The 16,947-nt window shown below is 38.5% G+C and overlaps 1 protein-coding gene across 5 annotated transcripts in view; it reads left to right on the plus strand.

Moving 5' to 3' along the window:
• Nucleotides 1-16,947, plus strand: part of fam193a (family with sequence similarity 193 member A) — a 29,810-nt gene that overhangs the window by 1,410 nt on the left and 11,453 nt on the right. For 3 of the 5 annotated variants that reach the window (XM_084715014.1, XM_084715016.1, XM_084715018.1), the window contains exons 2-14: nt 1,700-1,774; nt 4,835-5,077; nt 9,534-9,709; nt 9,810-9,977; nt 11,411-11,657; nt 11,778-11,902; nt 12,781-12,928; nt 13,037-13,111; nt 13,216-13,290; nt 13,384-13,496; nt 15,753-15,995; nt 16,144-16,309; nt 16,477-16,623. In XM_084715014.1, the coding sequence (XP_084571140.1) occupies nt 1,700-1,774; nt 4,835-5,077; nt 9,534-9,709; nt 9,810-9,977; nt 11,411-11,657; nt 11,778-11,902; nt 12,781-12,928; nt 13,037-13,111; nt 13,216-13,290; nt 13,384-13,496; nt 15,753-15,995; nt 16,144-16,309; nt 16,477-16,623 (2,001 nt within the window). The remainder of the gene's footprint in view (nt 1-1,699; nt 1,775-4,834; nt 5,078-9,533; nt 9,710-9,809; nt 9,978-11,410; nt 11,658-11,777; nt 11,903-12,780; nt 12,929-13,036; nt 13,112-13,215; nt 13,291-13,383; nt 13,497-15,752; nt 15,996-16,143; nt 16,310-16,476; nt 16,624-16,947) is intronic. The other 2 variants (XM_084715015.1, XM_084715017.1) reach the window with 1 other exon arrangement.

The raw sequence follows: 16,947 nt of genomic DNA on the forward strand, positions 1-16,947 counted from the left end.
GGCTGGCTGATGTCTGCCTTTTAGAAAGTGAATTTCCCACCCTGCTATAAAGATAATCAAGGACTTGAACTCAGTAAATGTGTGTGTGTTCTTTCTATATGAACAAACAGCCAACATCCCAACAAATAAATAACCTTCTTCCTTGGATGTTGTGATAGCTTTGTGCAGAGAAATCTTGCACATCATCTTTTTGTTTATCATTAGAAAATAACAGATTTAGACTGATTGGTTTATCTAATAAGGTGACAAGGCATTAAATTGCTGTAGTTTTAAGACAGCCGTCTGTCCATTATGTTTATATATAAATCTTGAGCCCAAAAGACATTTTATGAATGTTAGTTTTACACAATTTTCCAAAAGAGCAAACAAAGCATAAACTACATATTAATAGTGGCAAGTGGGGAATTTTACCACTGAAATTTTATTTTGGCTATGGGCTTATAACTTTATTATCATATATTCACAATTTATAAAAATATCAGGCTATGGAATCTGTATTCGTGACACCAGTCCAACATCCAGTGAGTGAATTACACCAGTATTGGCACTCAGTACTGAAATTGGATCAGATCAGTCCCAGTATAGTGTTGTATAGTGCTGATGGCTAAAATGCAGCTTTCTGTCTGCATTTAGCTATATTTGAAGTGACTGCCATCAAAAACATTATTTTGACATGAACATTTGTCCTAAACCAAACTAAATGCTTACAGATTAGGTAATGAGTGGTCACAGTATTTGTTTACTAGTTATTATAATGAGGTAACAAGGCATTATTAATCAGTCAACTTTAAAGCAAGTTGCCAAAGGAGCAAACAAAACCTAAATTACATATATAACTTGCGGATGGAAATTATATGAAAGTGGCTTGCAGGTTTCAGACAAAAAAATAATGATTTACAGTTGCGTGGCAGGTGAATTTGAACAGTTATCAGTGGTTGATAAATGTTGGAAAGTGAATTTCTCACCCTAATATTACAAAGAGCAAGTTTGAAAAATGTGTTATTGTAATTTGGATTAGCTGACTCTTAAATCTCAAACATTAGTCATGCACACACACCATGTTTATATAGTAGTTCACCTGCCTAGCCTGGGCAAGCCTGACAGTTTGCTTAGCAATTTTCTGCCTTGAATGTTCACCACACACACGGCTCAGAAACTCAGAAAATACAAATCTCTACTTGATGTCATAAGAATTGAAATGTGATGATATGATTCCTCCACTCATCAAGTCAATCAGCCAGAATTCTTAAACAAAATTATCAATCTAGATGACAGACGATTCATTCTTATAGCACGGCTCGACAGAAACCATTGCCAGTGTTGTTGGACTTTGGTTGCCATAAGTGGCACTACTCACTTTTTAATATAAGAAACGCAGCAAGCAGCAAAATCTGCACCCCAAAATAAATAAATATATAATTTTTGTTGCGTTAGTGATATTCACATATTGCTCTTACAGTTGGTACTGGAACCAGACAGTGTTGCACATGCATTGATGCATTTATTCACACTTATTCTGATGACAATCATACTTTCAGTTTCGGCAGCCAAAAGCTGATGCGGGTTGACATCCTGGCACTTTAAAAAGTTAATGCTGATCTCTGTACAGACTGTCTTGATTTAAGTTTTGCTAACTGTAATTGACAAAGTGCATAAGTGGTCAGTCCTATGTAAATACTGAGTTGTTTGTATCCCTCAGGTCAAAGTGAACAACAGTGTAACACCACAGTTTACGGAAGGACCAGTGAACGCCGACTTCTCCGGAGTCCTTCAGGTAAATATACATCAAGAGTTTCAGAAGTTCATCTAAGGTCACTGCAAGCTCCAAAGCCATGTCCCAGTTGCCAAACATAATTTACACATTAATGCCAGAACTTTAGACACACTAAAAGTGGAAGTACACTACAAGATGGCTTAATTTGGTCTGTGTTTTATCCTCTTTACTCATTAAAGTAAAGGCAATTAAACGGTCACAAGTACAAAGCATAATCAATTCTGATGTGACATGCTCTGAACGCAGTTGTGAGCTCGGCAGGATATCAAGATGCTCCAACATCTGAATTCAGTGTTATCATAGTGTAACTGCCTGCAATGAGGGATCAGTTGTAACAGCACTTGTGCCTTTTTTTTTTTGTGATGGCAATGTTGTGGTGTTGATTACTTAAATGACTTGCAGCTTTCTGTCCTATATATATTCCTGCAAACATTCAAATAAAACTCATTTGTATACATATACATACATATATATATATATATATATATATATATATATATATATATATATATATATATATATATATATATATATATATGTATATGTATGTATATATATATATATATGTATGTATGTATGTATATATATGTATGTATTAGTCCTATTCGAATGATGTACAGACATAGACAACCAGCTGAACTGCATATCTCATCATCAGGACGGTTTATGATGACATATCCAAATGAGTTTTATTTGAATGTTTGCAGGAAGGCATCCATTCAAATAAAATCATTTGGATGATAGTGAGGAACTATGCCTATAATGTCCCACTGAAATCTCTATAGATCTTGTCAAAATGCCAAAATGGTCCTTCCAAATTAAACCGGTTTGATTAGAAGTTACAAAAATATCAATATGTTCATTGCTGAACATGTTGCCCTGTTGCCCTGTACATGAATGTGAGTAATCAATGGGGCTGTAACAATGTTTTTGTCCGTATTGTTCAGAACAAGACACACACTGAATCAAATAATCCACCTAAAGCTTGTTTAAAATACATACTGTGGCTCGTGATACTACCTTATATTTTTGTCACCACACCTGCTTGTTTTTGTTATCTTATAAACACTGTTTGTGTTACACTGATAAGAAATGACTTTAAATGGGTCGGGCAAAACTTAACTGTTTGATTGCTAAAATATACAGTAGTACTTTTATAAAATTGATGTCATAATAAATTGAAATTAGAAATGTGTGGAACATTGTTGGGTAGTGCATTTTTTTGTTGGATCAAAAATGTATTTGATAGACACATAATCGAATTTTATTGAATTACTGCTGAACAATTAATTGAATTATTATTGAAAATCAGTATATGGTGGAGCGCAAGATCCAAATTGCAGAAGGTTTAGTTTTTGGTGAAGGTAAAATGTGTCATAACATAGCATTATAAATGATGTAAGAATGTAAGGAAGCATGCATCATCATTTCTGTCTTTTTTATTCTTTAGTGAAAATGAAATGCAAAAATTACTATTCCCACTAAAATTATGTCTTGTATTTTAATATCTGTGAAAATAATCAGAAGATTATCTTTTTTTGCATATCATCCAACTGTATATTGAATCAGTCCATAAACTATTTTAGTTGTTACGCTCCATATGACCTAATACAAAATATACAGGCTAAGAAAATGAAAAAAAAAATGTTGGTTTACTGTTCTGATTTTTAGTGTAGTCAGTGGGTGAAGCTGAGTAACCCAAAGCATCCACAGATTCAGAGTCTGCTGCAGACTACTGATACACCTATAAAATGTTGCTGAAACGGATGGAAAGCAACCTTCTTTTTAAAATCCCAAAAGCCATTTTGCTCCCTGACAAACACTGCCAATGTGGACATCATGAATTGAAACTTCTGGCTGCTAATTATGTGTCTGTGCCACTCTGTGGTTCACTCACTGACAGGGCCGCGCATTAAGAAAAGGTTCCAATGTTTTAATGGAGTCCAGAGGGGCAGATTAGACAGCTGGTGTACCCAGAGTGCAATGGGTTCCAAAGGACTGGAGTGTGACTTGACTTAATGTATAGCACAAATACAGTAAGGCAGACTGGTCAATTGTGAGGTCAATGTGGACAAACTTTTGCTCATAAATGAATCAACTTAAGTTAAAAAAAAAAAATACTATGAAAAAATGTTATAAGCAAAAGGTTTAGTTTGACAGTACGTATTGACTGGTATAGATTGATCCACCCTTTCTGAAATAACTGAAAAGACCCACTTTCAAATTGGCCTGTTAAATGGTTATTTGAACAGTAAACACAGTGACTGTGTAACTTACAGTATATTATTTTAGAGCTGTAGCAATTGATCAAGTAGCTGTCAACTATTAAATTAATTGGCAACTATTTTGATGATCCATTTTAAGAAGCAAAGGTCAGAATTCTCTGATTCCCTCTTCTAAAATGTAGATATTTTCAGCTTTCTTTACTCCTGTGTGACAGTAAACTGTGTGCGAACATCACAAGTTAATTTCTGTATGTCCATTCACTATGTCCAATAAATAAACAAAATAAACTTAAGTGTCAATAAATGAAACATTCTTACGTCTGTTTTCCTTATTAAACTGAAAATACACCCGTACGACCTTCTGAATTCAAGTTTCTCTCTTTTACCAAACTAAGATGCGCTTTAATTGCCTTGTTAACTCTTGTAAAACTCATTTCATTTTAACTCAACAGACAGAAACAAAATAAAACTAACCAAATCTGTCTTGATTAGTCTTTCCACTGCTCCAACAATCACCAACTCTGGTTTGGTTGAAATAAACCCTTAATTCACTGCGTTAGACATAAAAATATTCTGGCTCTGCAGCCTGTTTTCCTCTCACTCATCCTCTGGCTCAGTGGGTGGGTACTGTGCCACTAAAATAAAGCTACAAGAATCACCCCAAAAAAAGACAACCGGTGATGGCTGATAAATTCATCCAAACACCAAACCCTGACGAATGTCTTTGGGTTATAGACAAAACAAGACATTTGAGGACATCATCTTTGACTTTGGAAAACACTGATCGACAATATTTTTCTCTCTTTGCTTCCTCTCGCTAACTTACCCATCACAGACCCCATTCACGTTTGGCTTGAACCAGCGGGCTCCCTACACGGCTGGTGATCGCTGCCTCTTATGCCGATGCGAGCGTAAAGACGGTGCCGTGCCTTCAGAGGCAGGGATCACGGGCCAGAACGGTACGTCACAGCCCAACAAGACACCCAGTGCCCTCCAGCTGCCTCTGTGGGTGTGCTCTGACTGCAGGCGCACAGTGGAGAAGGAGGACCGACACACTACTCTGGAGCAGTCGTTGGGGGTAAGTCACCTGCGTATAAAGCGTTTTAAAGACGTGGATTAAGGGTGCTGAAGGCAAATGTTTGTGGTTGTAGTGAAAGGGCTGTTAATCCTCCAGTTCTTTGCAAGATTCTGCTGCTTTGACACCATATCTGTCTCAGCACAGACACTACATATCTGCAGTTTAGCTCAGACAGCTGTGGTCAGTCTTTCAGTGGATGGTGTAGCTCTTGTGTTCGCCTCTGCCAGAAAAGCTAGAACAGATGGAGCAACCAGAAACAACAGCTGCTGCTGTAAAAAAAAAAAAAAATCTTATAAAGGGCATACTATCATTTAATATTTTGAGTTGGGTTCACTTTGAGCTATCACTGAAAAATAGTATCTAGGTCAAAAATATGCAAATTCTGTCAGGTTTTTAAAAGAAGTAACAATGCAGTGGATGAAATACAGTACACAAAGATTAGTCTCTGTAGACGTTGTACTACCATTACACGTCAGAGTGTGACTGTAAATATCCTCTCAGGCCTGTGTTGTGAAATGCCATCATGTCTCAGACTAATGCCTCTTCATATAAAGAGCTTCTTTATGTTACGCCTTGGCTATGTGCTGAGCTTGTGTCTTTGTAAGGATAACACCAACTTAAAAGTGGAAAAATCTTGTGATTCAACACTGTTTTTTTTTCACTGGAATACAAAGTCACTTTTCTTCCTCTGGCTTGTGTTTATAAGGGTTTGATTATTGGTTGTATTTAATAAAGCTTATAACAGTTCTTTACTGCGTGTTGGATTTAAAAAGGAGGAGAACTTTATTTTCTTTAATAGCAAATTGTTAATTTACATGCCTGGTGAAAAACAGTGAGTGAGAAAAACAGTTCTTTGTTGTATAGAAAAGTAAAGCAGTAGTTTCATATTCCATCATTCATGTTAAAGTCTAAAGCCAATTGTCAATATTTCCATATTTCTGCTGCCACTTTACTGTGCTGTGCTGTAGCTACATTTTGGGTATGTGACCTGAGCCTCAAGTAAATAAAGTGCAGTCATCTCTGGGAACTATAATTATCGTTTTGACACAGAGCTGAATTCTGTCTCATTTTTCTGTTTGCACATTGATGACATGTCTATGAATTATCAGAATATCCTGAATCATCAGTTAACCGTTGGATTAGGACATTCAACAGAAAAACACTGAAGTGTGTGTGTGTGTGTGTGTGTGTGTGTGTGTGTGTGTGTGTGTGTGCGTGCGTGCGCTGGGGGTGGGGGGTACAAGGATCTTGCGCTTGGATTTTATAATTACCTTATTTCTAGTAGGTGATTTCTTATTTCATAGTTTTAATTGTACTTAATTTCCCACCTTTTTTAAATTGCTCAACTTGCTTTTCCCCTCAGTTTGGATTTCCCCATAAACACACACCTTTTCACCTTTGGTCTGTTACGGCACACGCACTAGCTTGCCCCGCCTCTTTCTGTTTCTCTTCCCGTCTATGTTTCTGATCTGTTGACTTTCAGTGTAGGGCAGACGCCCAAAAAACACAACTCACGTTTTGTATTTTTCCATCGGCGATTCTGTTTTCACATCGGCAGATGATGATGAAGCCTTTTGAGACGATCAAAACCAACGTGGTACAGAATAACGTCTGCACCAACCAGGTCTTATAAGAGGGATTCAAAATGAACTTTTTTGTCCGCTGGCCAAAAGGCTTGTGAATTTTCAAATTCTACCAGGTGAATACATCAAATATGTCAGCCACTAGCATATTTTAAGCTTTTTCAAAACAACAGCCTAAGTGGGCATGTATAAAACAGGAGAGGTCGGACCACATTTATTGCATTTACTGGAGGGACGTAATACCAGAGAGCGCCTATCTCTCTGTTTCTGTGCAGAACATGTGCAATTGTCATTAGACCCTTCTTGCATAGCAGAGCGAACAGGTAAAGGGGGGGTAGAGTGAGGGGATATTGTCAACAGATCGATTGTGGATGCCGTCATTCTCTCGGGTGGATAAAAAACAAAAATTCTAAAAGCGTTGTCAAATATATTTGGGCAGCCGTTAATATACCTGGGTGGCCTACCCAAATAAAGTCCATGTGTTGGAGACGTACACACTTTGACCAAGCTTTGAATATTTGGATTTCAATACATAAGGACGTCTACTGTGAAAATACAGAATGATATAAAAACTTCAAAAACCACCCCAAAATGATGGACCCACCCATAAACCCAGAATCACAATCCAAATTAACACAAGCAGTATTTCAAGTACGTGTAACTGTCACATGTGCTATTGATCAGGCTTCTGAGGCTTGTCGGGTACGTCAGGGGGTTTGAGTTTCCTCAGTTGTGGGTGTGGGTGCCTTGGCTGTTTAGCTTGGGTTTGGCTTCCTCATAAATGTATTGTTCCAATGCATCCTCACAGCAGTGAGGTACTATGCTGACTCATGATATCATGACCATGAAGTAAACAGAGCCAAACCACTGGAAAGATTTCACTGTGAAGCAGCTGCACAAAGTTTGCATGAACAGAGATTTAACACTCAATTATAGCTCCAATAACTTGGCAATGGTTGGATCAAAAACCAGCGAGGCTCCTATCTTAGTCTCAGAGGTTTGTGACCAACTGCTAACCTCAAAACTCCCAACATGTGATTTAAGTAAGGAAACTCTTATCCCATGCCATTCCTGTTGTGTGGACATGTGGTTGGCATCGTTTCCGTTAAATGAATTCTTAAATGGGTGCTAGATGCGTTGGTCTGAGCACCTGGACTTCTTCTGTTGTCGCCTCATAGTGCGTCTTCTTTCTCGGCCTTGTAGCTGCCACAGTGAACAAGGAGAAACTTATTGCTGAAGTATAACAATGTCCAGAACTCTGAAGCCCACAGTTCTGTCTTTATGAAGATATTATTCACTCGTGACGAGCCATTTCTGAAGACGTTAGCTCTTCAGTCAAGGAACTGGTTAATAACAGAAGTCGCATATATTACTCCTGAATACTGATCCGCATTTGTATTATCAGGGTGGCTACAGGTCCTCCAAAAAGTATTAACATGTCTTAAAATCATATTTAGTAAAAAAATGCCGTAAAAAGTAGAGTTGGGCCGATGGATGATGCTATCTTTCATTGCAATATCTGTCAGCAATCAGTCTGTACCATCGTGCCAAAGAACTGATGAATGTATTTTAGGAGTGTCGGCCAGAGTGTGCAAAAATGAAAGATGGTTTTATGCTGTTTTTACTTTAATAAATCAGGAGCAAGATGATATTTTGAATAAAGTACTGCCCAATTTATAATTTATAATATGTATTTACAGTAATTGGAATTAATATCCAGATACATACATATAAGAAGTGTAAAACAAAGTTTATAAAAATGATGAAGTGCGATGTTTCACTATGGACATCATTATTATGCTAATTAGGCAGACATGCCCAACCTTATTCAAATGTATTAAATAGCCTTAAATTTATGTTTGGGAAGATCTTAAAATGTATTAATTGGATGCTGTAACGGTGGTCAAAAGATGGTTTGAAATTCACTCCAAACACAAGAGAAATCAAATGCTTCTGTTATCCTGTTATGGTCTTTTAGGATTTTTTTTTTTTTATAATAAACACGTTTAGACAAACATTCTTTAATTCAACCAGTTATTTTCATTTTGTCTTACTTATAATTTTGAACTGACAGTATACCTATTTAGGCAGAAAAGTACGCCCATATTTTCCTTTTGATGTTTAGTTTTATTTTGGCAGGTGGCATTAAAACATTTTACTGGTACATGTAGACACTAGGGATTTTCCTGGAAACTAATTTCCCTGTCGATTAAATGCAGAATTTAGTTTAGACTGATCGACTAGTCTAACAGTAAGAAAACACATAGAAAACAGTTAAAATTGAGCAAAATTTATTAATTTATAATGTTAAACACTGTCTGAAAAAATACTGTGTATTAAGAGCCATTTGAAGCCATTAATCACAACAATCGGCAAATCGTACTTGATGCTACTGAAATGCTACTGAAATGTGCGCTACTTTGCGCTGTACAATACAAACCTAACATATTAACGTACAAAACATGACGATGACTCAGTGAATGCTTCACCTTTTCAGACTGAAGAGGATGACAGTGTCTGTGGATAAACAACCCCGAGCTAACATTAGCTGCCAGCATGCCACACAGTGTGGCTAACGTTAGCAGTGCTAGCAGCAGCAGCTTGCTCCGCTTGCAGGTTTATGTCTGTGTTACCTTGATTATATGCTTTATTTTATCCTTATTGTTCATTCCTGTTGACTTGCTGAATGTTTGCTGGTTGTATGATGCATTATTTCAGTATATTTTGGATTTAAGACATCAAAACATGATAAAAATAAATGTTTGTGACACAGTAATTGATGACTGTCTTTCAAACTTTGTCCCAGTTGCATTTTGAGGAAAACCTAAAAATTGTTGTGTATCTTAGTCTGTTGTTTTTTATATTTCCTACAGAGTCAAGACTTCCTTTTGCACATGCCTGTGGGTAACGGAAACCTGGGCCAGGAGGCAGCCACAGGGGACAGACTGACCACTGCTGTGCCTACACTACCCATGCTCCCTGCCCCGGACCTCACCGCACCGATGCCTGCTGATACAGTCTGCAGCTGTGAAGCCTGCAATGAGAGACGGTCAGTTCAGAGTGAATACCGCTGAAGTAAAATTCACTATTTAAACTTTGCGTTTTAAAGTTGATGTGATCTTTATGAATTTGTGTGTCCTGGATGACAGGGAGATCTCTGCTGAGTCAGAGAGGGAGTCGCAGCAGCTGCAGAACCACTGGTCGGAGGTTCGATACCTGGTGCGCTGCATCTACCGTCAGACAGGAACACCACTAGCAGACGACCACGACCAGCCCCTCGAGAGAGACAAGGAGGGCATGAAGGAGCTGGTCGATAGGTATAACCACTTTGACTTATTTCTCTTTTCATGGTGTTTGTCCACTAGGGGTCTCTCTTGAACTTCAAAAGCCTCTGTGGATACAGGAAGAAAGCCGAAAAGCAATCAGAGTAAAACCCCCATAAATTGACATCTTTTTTTCCTCGATATGTTATCTTTCCTGTTGAAACAGGATCTGTGCCATGACTCACTGAGGGAACTTTTTAAACTCTAGACCAACGAGAGATTAAAGACAGAAAACCTGTGTTATATGGTAGGAATGTCATTGGGAGGAATTTCCAAAAGTTTCATTTCAGTTGCGCTCATTATTATAGATAGATAGTAAACTTTCCTTACTTGAGGGAAATTAAATTTTCATAGCAGCTGGATAAGTTAAAATACAAACACAACACCTACATGAGCACATGAATATTATGTAAATTAGGTTCAAAATGAGGGCACAAGGCACTGAAGATCAGTTATACAGATACAGTTCAAAAATTCTGGTTTGCAAAATGATTTTCTTAATTTTAAAGGGATAGTTCTGATTATTAGAAGGGGTACTTATCGAATAACACAAGCTTCCTTAGTGATGGCAGTGTTTAACCAGTAACTCCTGTGTTCTGTGAGTAATACTTGGTTTGATGAGTAATATTTGTCTCATATAGCTATGGTTCCCATCAGAAAAGGCTGTCTGACAGCAAAGAAAAGCAGTGAAAATATTCTACACTTTAACTGTAATTGATTTTTGGTGGCTAAAATACCTTTTGTTGCCAACTCTAAAGTCAAAGGCAACTTTATTTATATAGCACCATTCAGACACAAGGCAATTCAAGGTGCTTTACAAGAACTTAGAAATACATTAAAATAAAACATGAAAGGAACATTAAAATTACATTTGAGGTCATTAAGACAACAGCAAAAAAGTAAGACAATAAATCGTTAAAAACATGACAGAATTTGCATTTAAAAAGCAAACATAAAGCAACAGCAGACAAATATAAGAACAATAGCTACAGATTATCCTAACAATAAGTTGCATATCGACTTCACTGGTAAGCTGCAGTAAACAGTTGTGTTTTAAGCCCTGATTTAAATGAGCCGACGGTTTCAGCCGACCTCGGGTATTCTGGAAGTTTGTTCCACAGGTGGGGAGCATAGAAACTAAAGGCTGCTTCAAATCAGAGATGTATTTAGGCCCAAGACCATTTAGTGCTTTATAGACAAGTAACAAGATTTTAAAGTCTATCCTTTGACACACAGGAAGCCAGTGCAGTGACTTAAGCACTGGTGTAATGTGCTCCACTCTCTTGGTGTTGGTGAGGACTGAGTACCTCAAATAACCACTTCAAATTATGCTCCTATAATGCTCCTTTACACAGCAGGGTTGAGTCTGCTTTCCAGTCTCAGTTTTTAAGTACTGTTAATATTTATCCTTTTATTTTCCTCCGTAGACTCTGTGAGAAGGATCCCTACCAGCTGTATCAGCGGTTGGAGCAGCAGGCCCGCGAATACGTCTTGGAAATGAAGGTGCGGCTACTGAAGCACCTATCTACAGGTCCCAAGACTACAGGACCGGCGGGGACCGTGGCTGCAGCGCAGGGTCCTCCTCAGGCCTATCAATTCATCTCCCTGCTGCTAGAGGAGTACAGCGCCCTCTGTCAAGCTGCACGCACCATCAGCAGCTTCCTGCTCACCCTGGTCAGTTTACCCACAGAGAGAGAGACTGTCTTGGCTGTCCTGCAGGGGCCCTCAAAGGCAGTTCACAGCCTGTTTTACTGTATTTGCTTCAATTAAGATTTGAACGTTTTGTTTTCTCAGGAGAATGAGCACCTCCAGAAATTCCAGGTGACGTGGGAGCTGCACAACAAGCACCTTTTTGAGAATCTGGTGTTCTCTGAACCGATCTTGCACAGCAGTTTACCTGCACTGGTTGCACAGCTGAAGTAAGATATAGTTTTACTGGTTTAAAAAAATGTTATGATGAGGTACTTATCCATCAATAACACTTATGTTTGAGGTACATATAGATAGTCAGTGTATTACCTGCAGTAGGTGGTGGATGCTGCAGATGGAGGGGATAATAAAAGGTATTTTAGCCTTAGAAAAGGTCTATATAAAAGAAATTAATTTAAGTGTGCACTATATTTAGAATATTTTCATTGCTTTACTCTGCCCTCAGACAGCCGATCCAACCAAAGTCCACAGGTGAAATCAGTAATTTTACCTCTGAGAACTCTGGAGCTGCTGATCTATGGCTGCCTCGATCTCTTGGTTTGTTTTTGTGACGATAGTAAATCCAAACTATCATTTTAAAACACCACAGTCAACCAATAACGAAAAACAAACTAACAGATCGAGGCAGTGGTACACCAGCAACTCCTGTGTTCGGCAAGGCAAAATGACTAGTTTGGAGTTCGGAGAGAAAAGTAAAGTGGTGAAAATATCCTAAATATGGTGTACCTTTAAACTGATATTGTTTGTTTTTTAATTTTTAAGTGGTATGTTTTGTTGCTGACCCTGTTCACAACTTTACTTTCCTTAGCTTTTGCACTGGTGCCCCTTTCTGCTTCTAAAATAGGGGCATGCTGACCTGGTATCTACTGTAGGTAACACACTGACTCTCGATAAGTACCTCATACAACCCCACATCTAATTATCTGAACTATCTCTTTAATTTGCTACTTCAAACCTGAGTCAGACTAGTGTTTCACACTCATTGTGTAAAAGTTTCTAATGAGCATAAATTCTCCAAATCTCTTTCTTAAACCGTACATCATGTTTATTTAATAATTTGTGTCTTATTCGGCTTCCTTGTTTTAAGACATGGCACAGCCTCCCATGATTCATACAATGAAGATATGTACAGGACCTTGTTAGAAAGCTACCAGCAGCTGCAGCAGGAGATGGCGTCGGTGGCTGCTGAATGGCAGGAGTGTGAGAAGAGGATTGATGACTATGTAGATGAACAGGTACACACAACCAGGACACAAAATAAACACACTTTGCCCCAGAAAATAACGGTGCTTCTATAAAAAGGTTGTACTTGACAAAGCTATAAGGATGTGACTCTTTTGCAGCTGCTTTTTAAGGTGGAGGGTCAGAGTCTCACCAACCAAAGAACAGAGCCACACAAGTCCTTGATTAGCAAAAACGTAAGAGATTCAAAAATTATATCTAAACACAGCCATCTCTTTCATCTTTGAATTTCTTTCATTTATGAAAGTTGGTGTTCTTGTCATCATCTGCCCATTTCCAGACTTTGAAGACGAAGCAGCGAATGCTGAAGGAGGACTGGGAGTTCTTTAAGCAGAGGAGATTTATAGAAGAACAGGTACACAACAAGATTATGGAGCTATCGTGGCAGATTAAATGTGCATTTCTGTGCCTCAGAGCAGTTTCTTTAATTATTCTGTTCTCTTTGTAGTTACCCAACAGTAAGAAGTCCCCCACCGGAGATAACAACTTCACAGACACTATGAGAATGCTCTCATCTCGTCTGAGTATTCCAGACTGTCCAAACTGCAATTATAGAAGAAGGTGAGTCTCCAGGATTCACTGGTCTGTCATTTTTTGGCCTGGGATGTGATGACATTTTGACTTTTGAAACTGCTTTTACTGACAAATGAAAGAATATTTATTCCCATGAACCTTTTAATCTATTAACAGGTTTGTTATGATTTTCTCATGATTCTAACTTTGAGTTGTCAGGGAGTTGCTGCCATCCTAAATGTTATGCTCTTGCCTCATTTTATATTTTCCTTTTGTGTTGTATGTGTAGGGTTGGATGGGTAATCCTTATGACAATAATTATCCAAAGGTATGCCCACTGTCAGCTTTAAGCAAAGGTTGACCGATGATGGATTTTTAAAGGCCGATATAAAAACAATAGTTTTTATCAGTGAAAAAAAAAAAAAAATTCAGCACTTTTGGGAAAGTACAACCTTCGGTCTCAGTGGAAACTGGATAATTGTTGGACGGAACATCAAAGTTATAAATACTTAAAATACAGCACTTTTGGTTTTACTTCTTAAGCGTCATTGTCTGTGTAATTGTGTTTTGACAAGAAATCAAATTTTGAGATATAGTAGCTCTCATTAACCATGAGATCTTAAAAGATTCTGTTGAACGAAACAATAAAAAAATTATGTGACTCTAGATAAGGGGTTTTCAAAGTCTGAGACAGTGGGCCTCCCCTCAGACAAAGCTTGGGGAACGCCGACGCTGCCCCCCCCCCCAGTTGACTTGTTTAGTTTCGCTTAATTTTTGGATATCAATATGATCATGATTATGTTGTTTGATCCCATAGACACTCTACAGTTGAGCCTAATATAGCTGTTTGACATAACTTCAGTCCACACCAACTACATAAAAAACATCTTTCCAATGGTTTTTATTAGTTTCTGGCCAGAAAAAATGGTAAAATTCCCCTGTACTGCATCTCTGGACTATCTCTTTGACCACAACACATGATCAGGCTATTCTCTGTTATCTCCTTTTTGATAACTAATGTTTAACCTCTAACTTTTTCTCATGTCAGACTTCGTAATATATCAATATTGAGATTCACATCAACTTAATTTTCCCACGTGGGGAAATTTGTTTGGTCCAGGGCTACAAACATAAAGACACCATAAAGTCTCCAGTAAAAACAGTAGCGTGCACAATAAGACCACAAAATCATCATAATGAAACTCACGTGGTCACATCGAGAAAGAATAAAACAATAAAGTCAAGTAAATACAGTCAATCCAAATCAGCAAAACCAAATTTGAAATATAAGTGTAAGCTTCAACAACTACATGTTACACAGGCTGGTGGTTAGAGGAATAAAAGAGTTGTCCTTGTTTTGACTTTTTTATTGTAGAAGTCTCATTTCCCAGGTGAGGCTGCAACAGAATTTGAAGTGAGGGTGAAGGGTGCTGTCCTGTAATTTTTTTCGGAGGATGAGTTCGGTGTATAGGCTGGTGTCTGTTTGTTGGCCAATGCCTCTGATTTTCCCCGCTGTCCTGATTAGTTGTTGCAGCCTGGCCACAGACAAGACCAACAGATAAAAACACTTGTAAAATCCAACAGTTTATGTTAAAATGGTTAACAGGGTTGTTACAGGTGCTGGAAATCCTTGAAAACACTTGAATTTTAATGTAATGTTTTGAAAAGTGCTTATATTTTGGATAAAGTGCTTGAAACTGTTTTTTTAAATTACATTAATAATAATAATAAATTGCTGTCTGACTGAGTAGAAGGACATACAAGAAGTCAGTGAAATTGAAATTAGTAGTATTTGTCTAGTAAGTGTTTGAGTAATCGTTTTACATCGGCTCAGACGGGTCATATAGGATGGCAAGTCTATTTACAGACAGGTGATGCATTGTGAAACTTGAAACTTGGTTGTGTTTCTCCTTAATTTGTCACCCCTCTATAGTATTGCATCATTCGAGATTTTGGTTGCTTATATCACAATGACATCTGACTTCATGTCTAAGAAATGAAATAGGGCCTTATCATTTTGAGCATATGCTGTATATAAAGTGTATATTAATGCCATTTATCGTGGTTGTAAGATGCTGGAAAATGCATGAAAAGTGCTTGAATCCGACTGTGGAAAAAAGTGTAAGATCCCTGGGTTGCTCCAATTTATAACTGGGGGAGACCCATGATAAGCTTTGTAGGCTTTTATCCTCCCTGACATATTCTTGTTATTCTTCATATTGTTTTATGTTTTTTAATATGTGCTTAATAAAATGAAATCAATCAAATTATTGCTACATTCATTTTGTCCACCCTTATCAACAGGTGCACATGTGATGACTGCAGTCTCTCCCACATCCTGACGTGCGGCATCATGGACTCTCCCATCGCTGAGGACCTCCACATCAAGCTGCCCCTGCAGGGAGAACCTCCCCGCGACTACCTGGCAGAGGTGCACCCTCCCAGCCTCTCCTCCGGCAGCTCGGCGTCGGGCTCCAACTCCAGTTCTCCCATCACTATCCAGCAGCATCCGAGGCTCATTCTGCCTGAGGGGGACACCAACACTTTGTAAGCCAGCCAGTCACTTTCAGGCCACTTTTAGCTCTGTGTTTATAAGAGGATCATAATTACGCAGGTCTTCTGATAATTCATAAGTTCCCCTAGTTTCACTTCCCCCCTTAACCTGACAACTCATCTCTGTCTTGTCGTGTTCTAGTATTAGTGATGATGATGAAGTGCCTCCGTTGTCCAGTAAATTCGGGGACATCTACCCTATGAGTGGTTATGAGGAGAACAGTGTTGTGACGGCTGCTGTGAATGGCCTCCATAATGACATCAATGGGGAAGGTGAAAACGTGGCACTAAAGGCCGGGGTGAGTTCTGTAAGTTCAAAAAAATGCCCAACATCATTTGTGAATTTCCCTTCCGAGTTTCTGGATGATGAATCTGATATTCATTATGAGTGGGCTACTGGTGCTTCGGGAAATGTTTTGTGTAGTGATCCCTGACTGTTTCCTAATCGAGTCTTCTTTGTTCGACGCTGTTTCAGTCTCCTCACATTACCAGCAGCAGCAGCTCATCAGAGGGTGACGAGGAGGAAGCTGACGGTGAGGTTGGCGGGGAGCCTCGAGGGCAGCAGGAGGAGCTTTCCTCAGGAAAGACCAACAGTCCTCCACCTTCCTACAACCACCAACAGGTGTTAAAACACTTCTAATGCACTTTCTTTCTCAATAATTGTTGGAACTTTGGTGAATGAACCTGTTGCACATAACATAAATATTGCTTTGAAGTATTAAGTGTTCCTGTAAGTCCTGTAAGAATTTTACATGACTGTTTTTAATAGCAGTGGACACAAAGGATATTTTGGTTTGGGGATCAATTTGAAAGTAGCAGCTATGTGGGCTGAGTACCAAACCTCAGAACTTAATGACCAGAGGACCAAAATGTGTCCACAGCACCAAGTCAAGTCCAAAGAGCTGGTATCAAGTGCTTGATCAGAATCGTAGTCTTCTTTACTGTT

Source organism: Lutjanus erythropterus, chromosome 3 (assembly GCF_056507025.1).
Source record: "Lutjanus erythropterus isolate fLutEry1 chromosome 3, fLutEry1.hap2, whole genome shotgun sequence".
Taxonomy (NCBI): Eukaryota; Metazoa; Chordata; class Actinopteri; order Lutjaniformes; family Lutjanidae; genus Lutjanus; species Lutjanus erythropterus.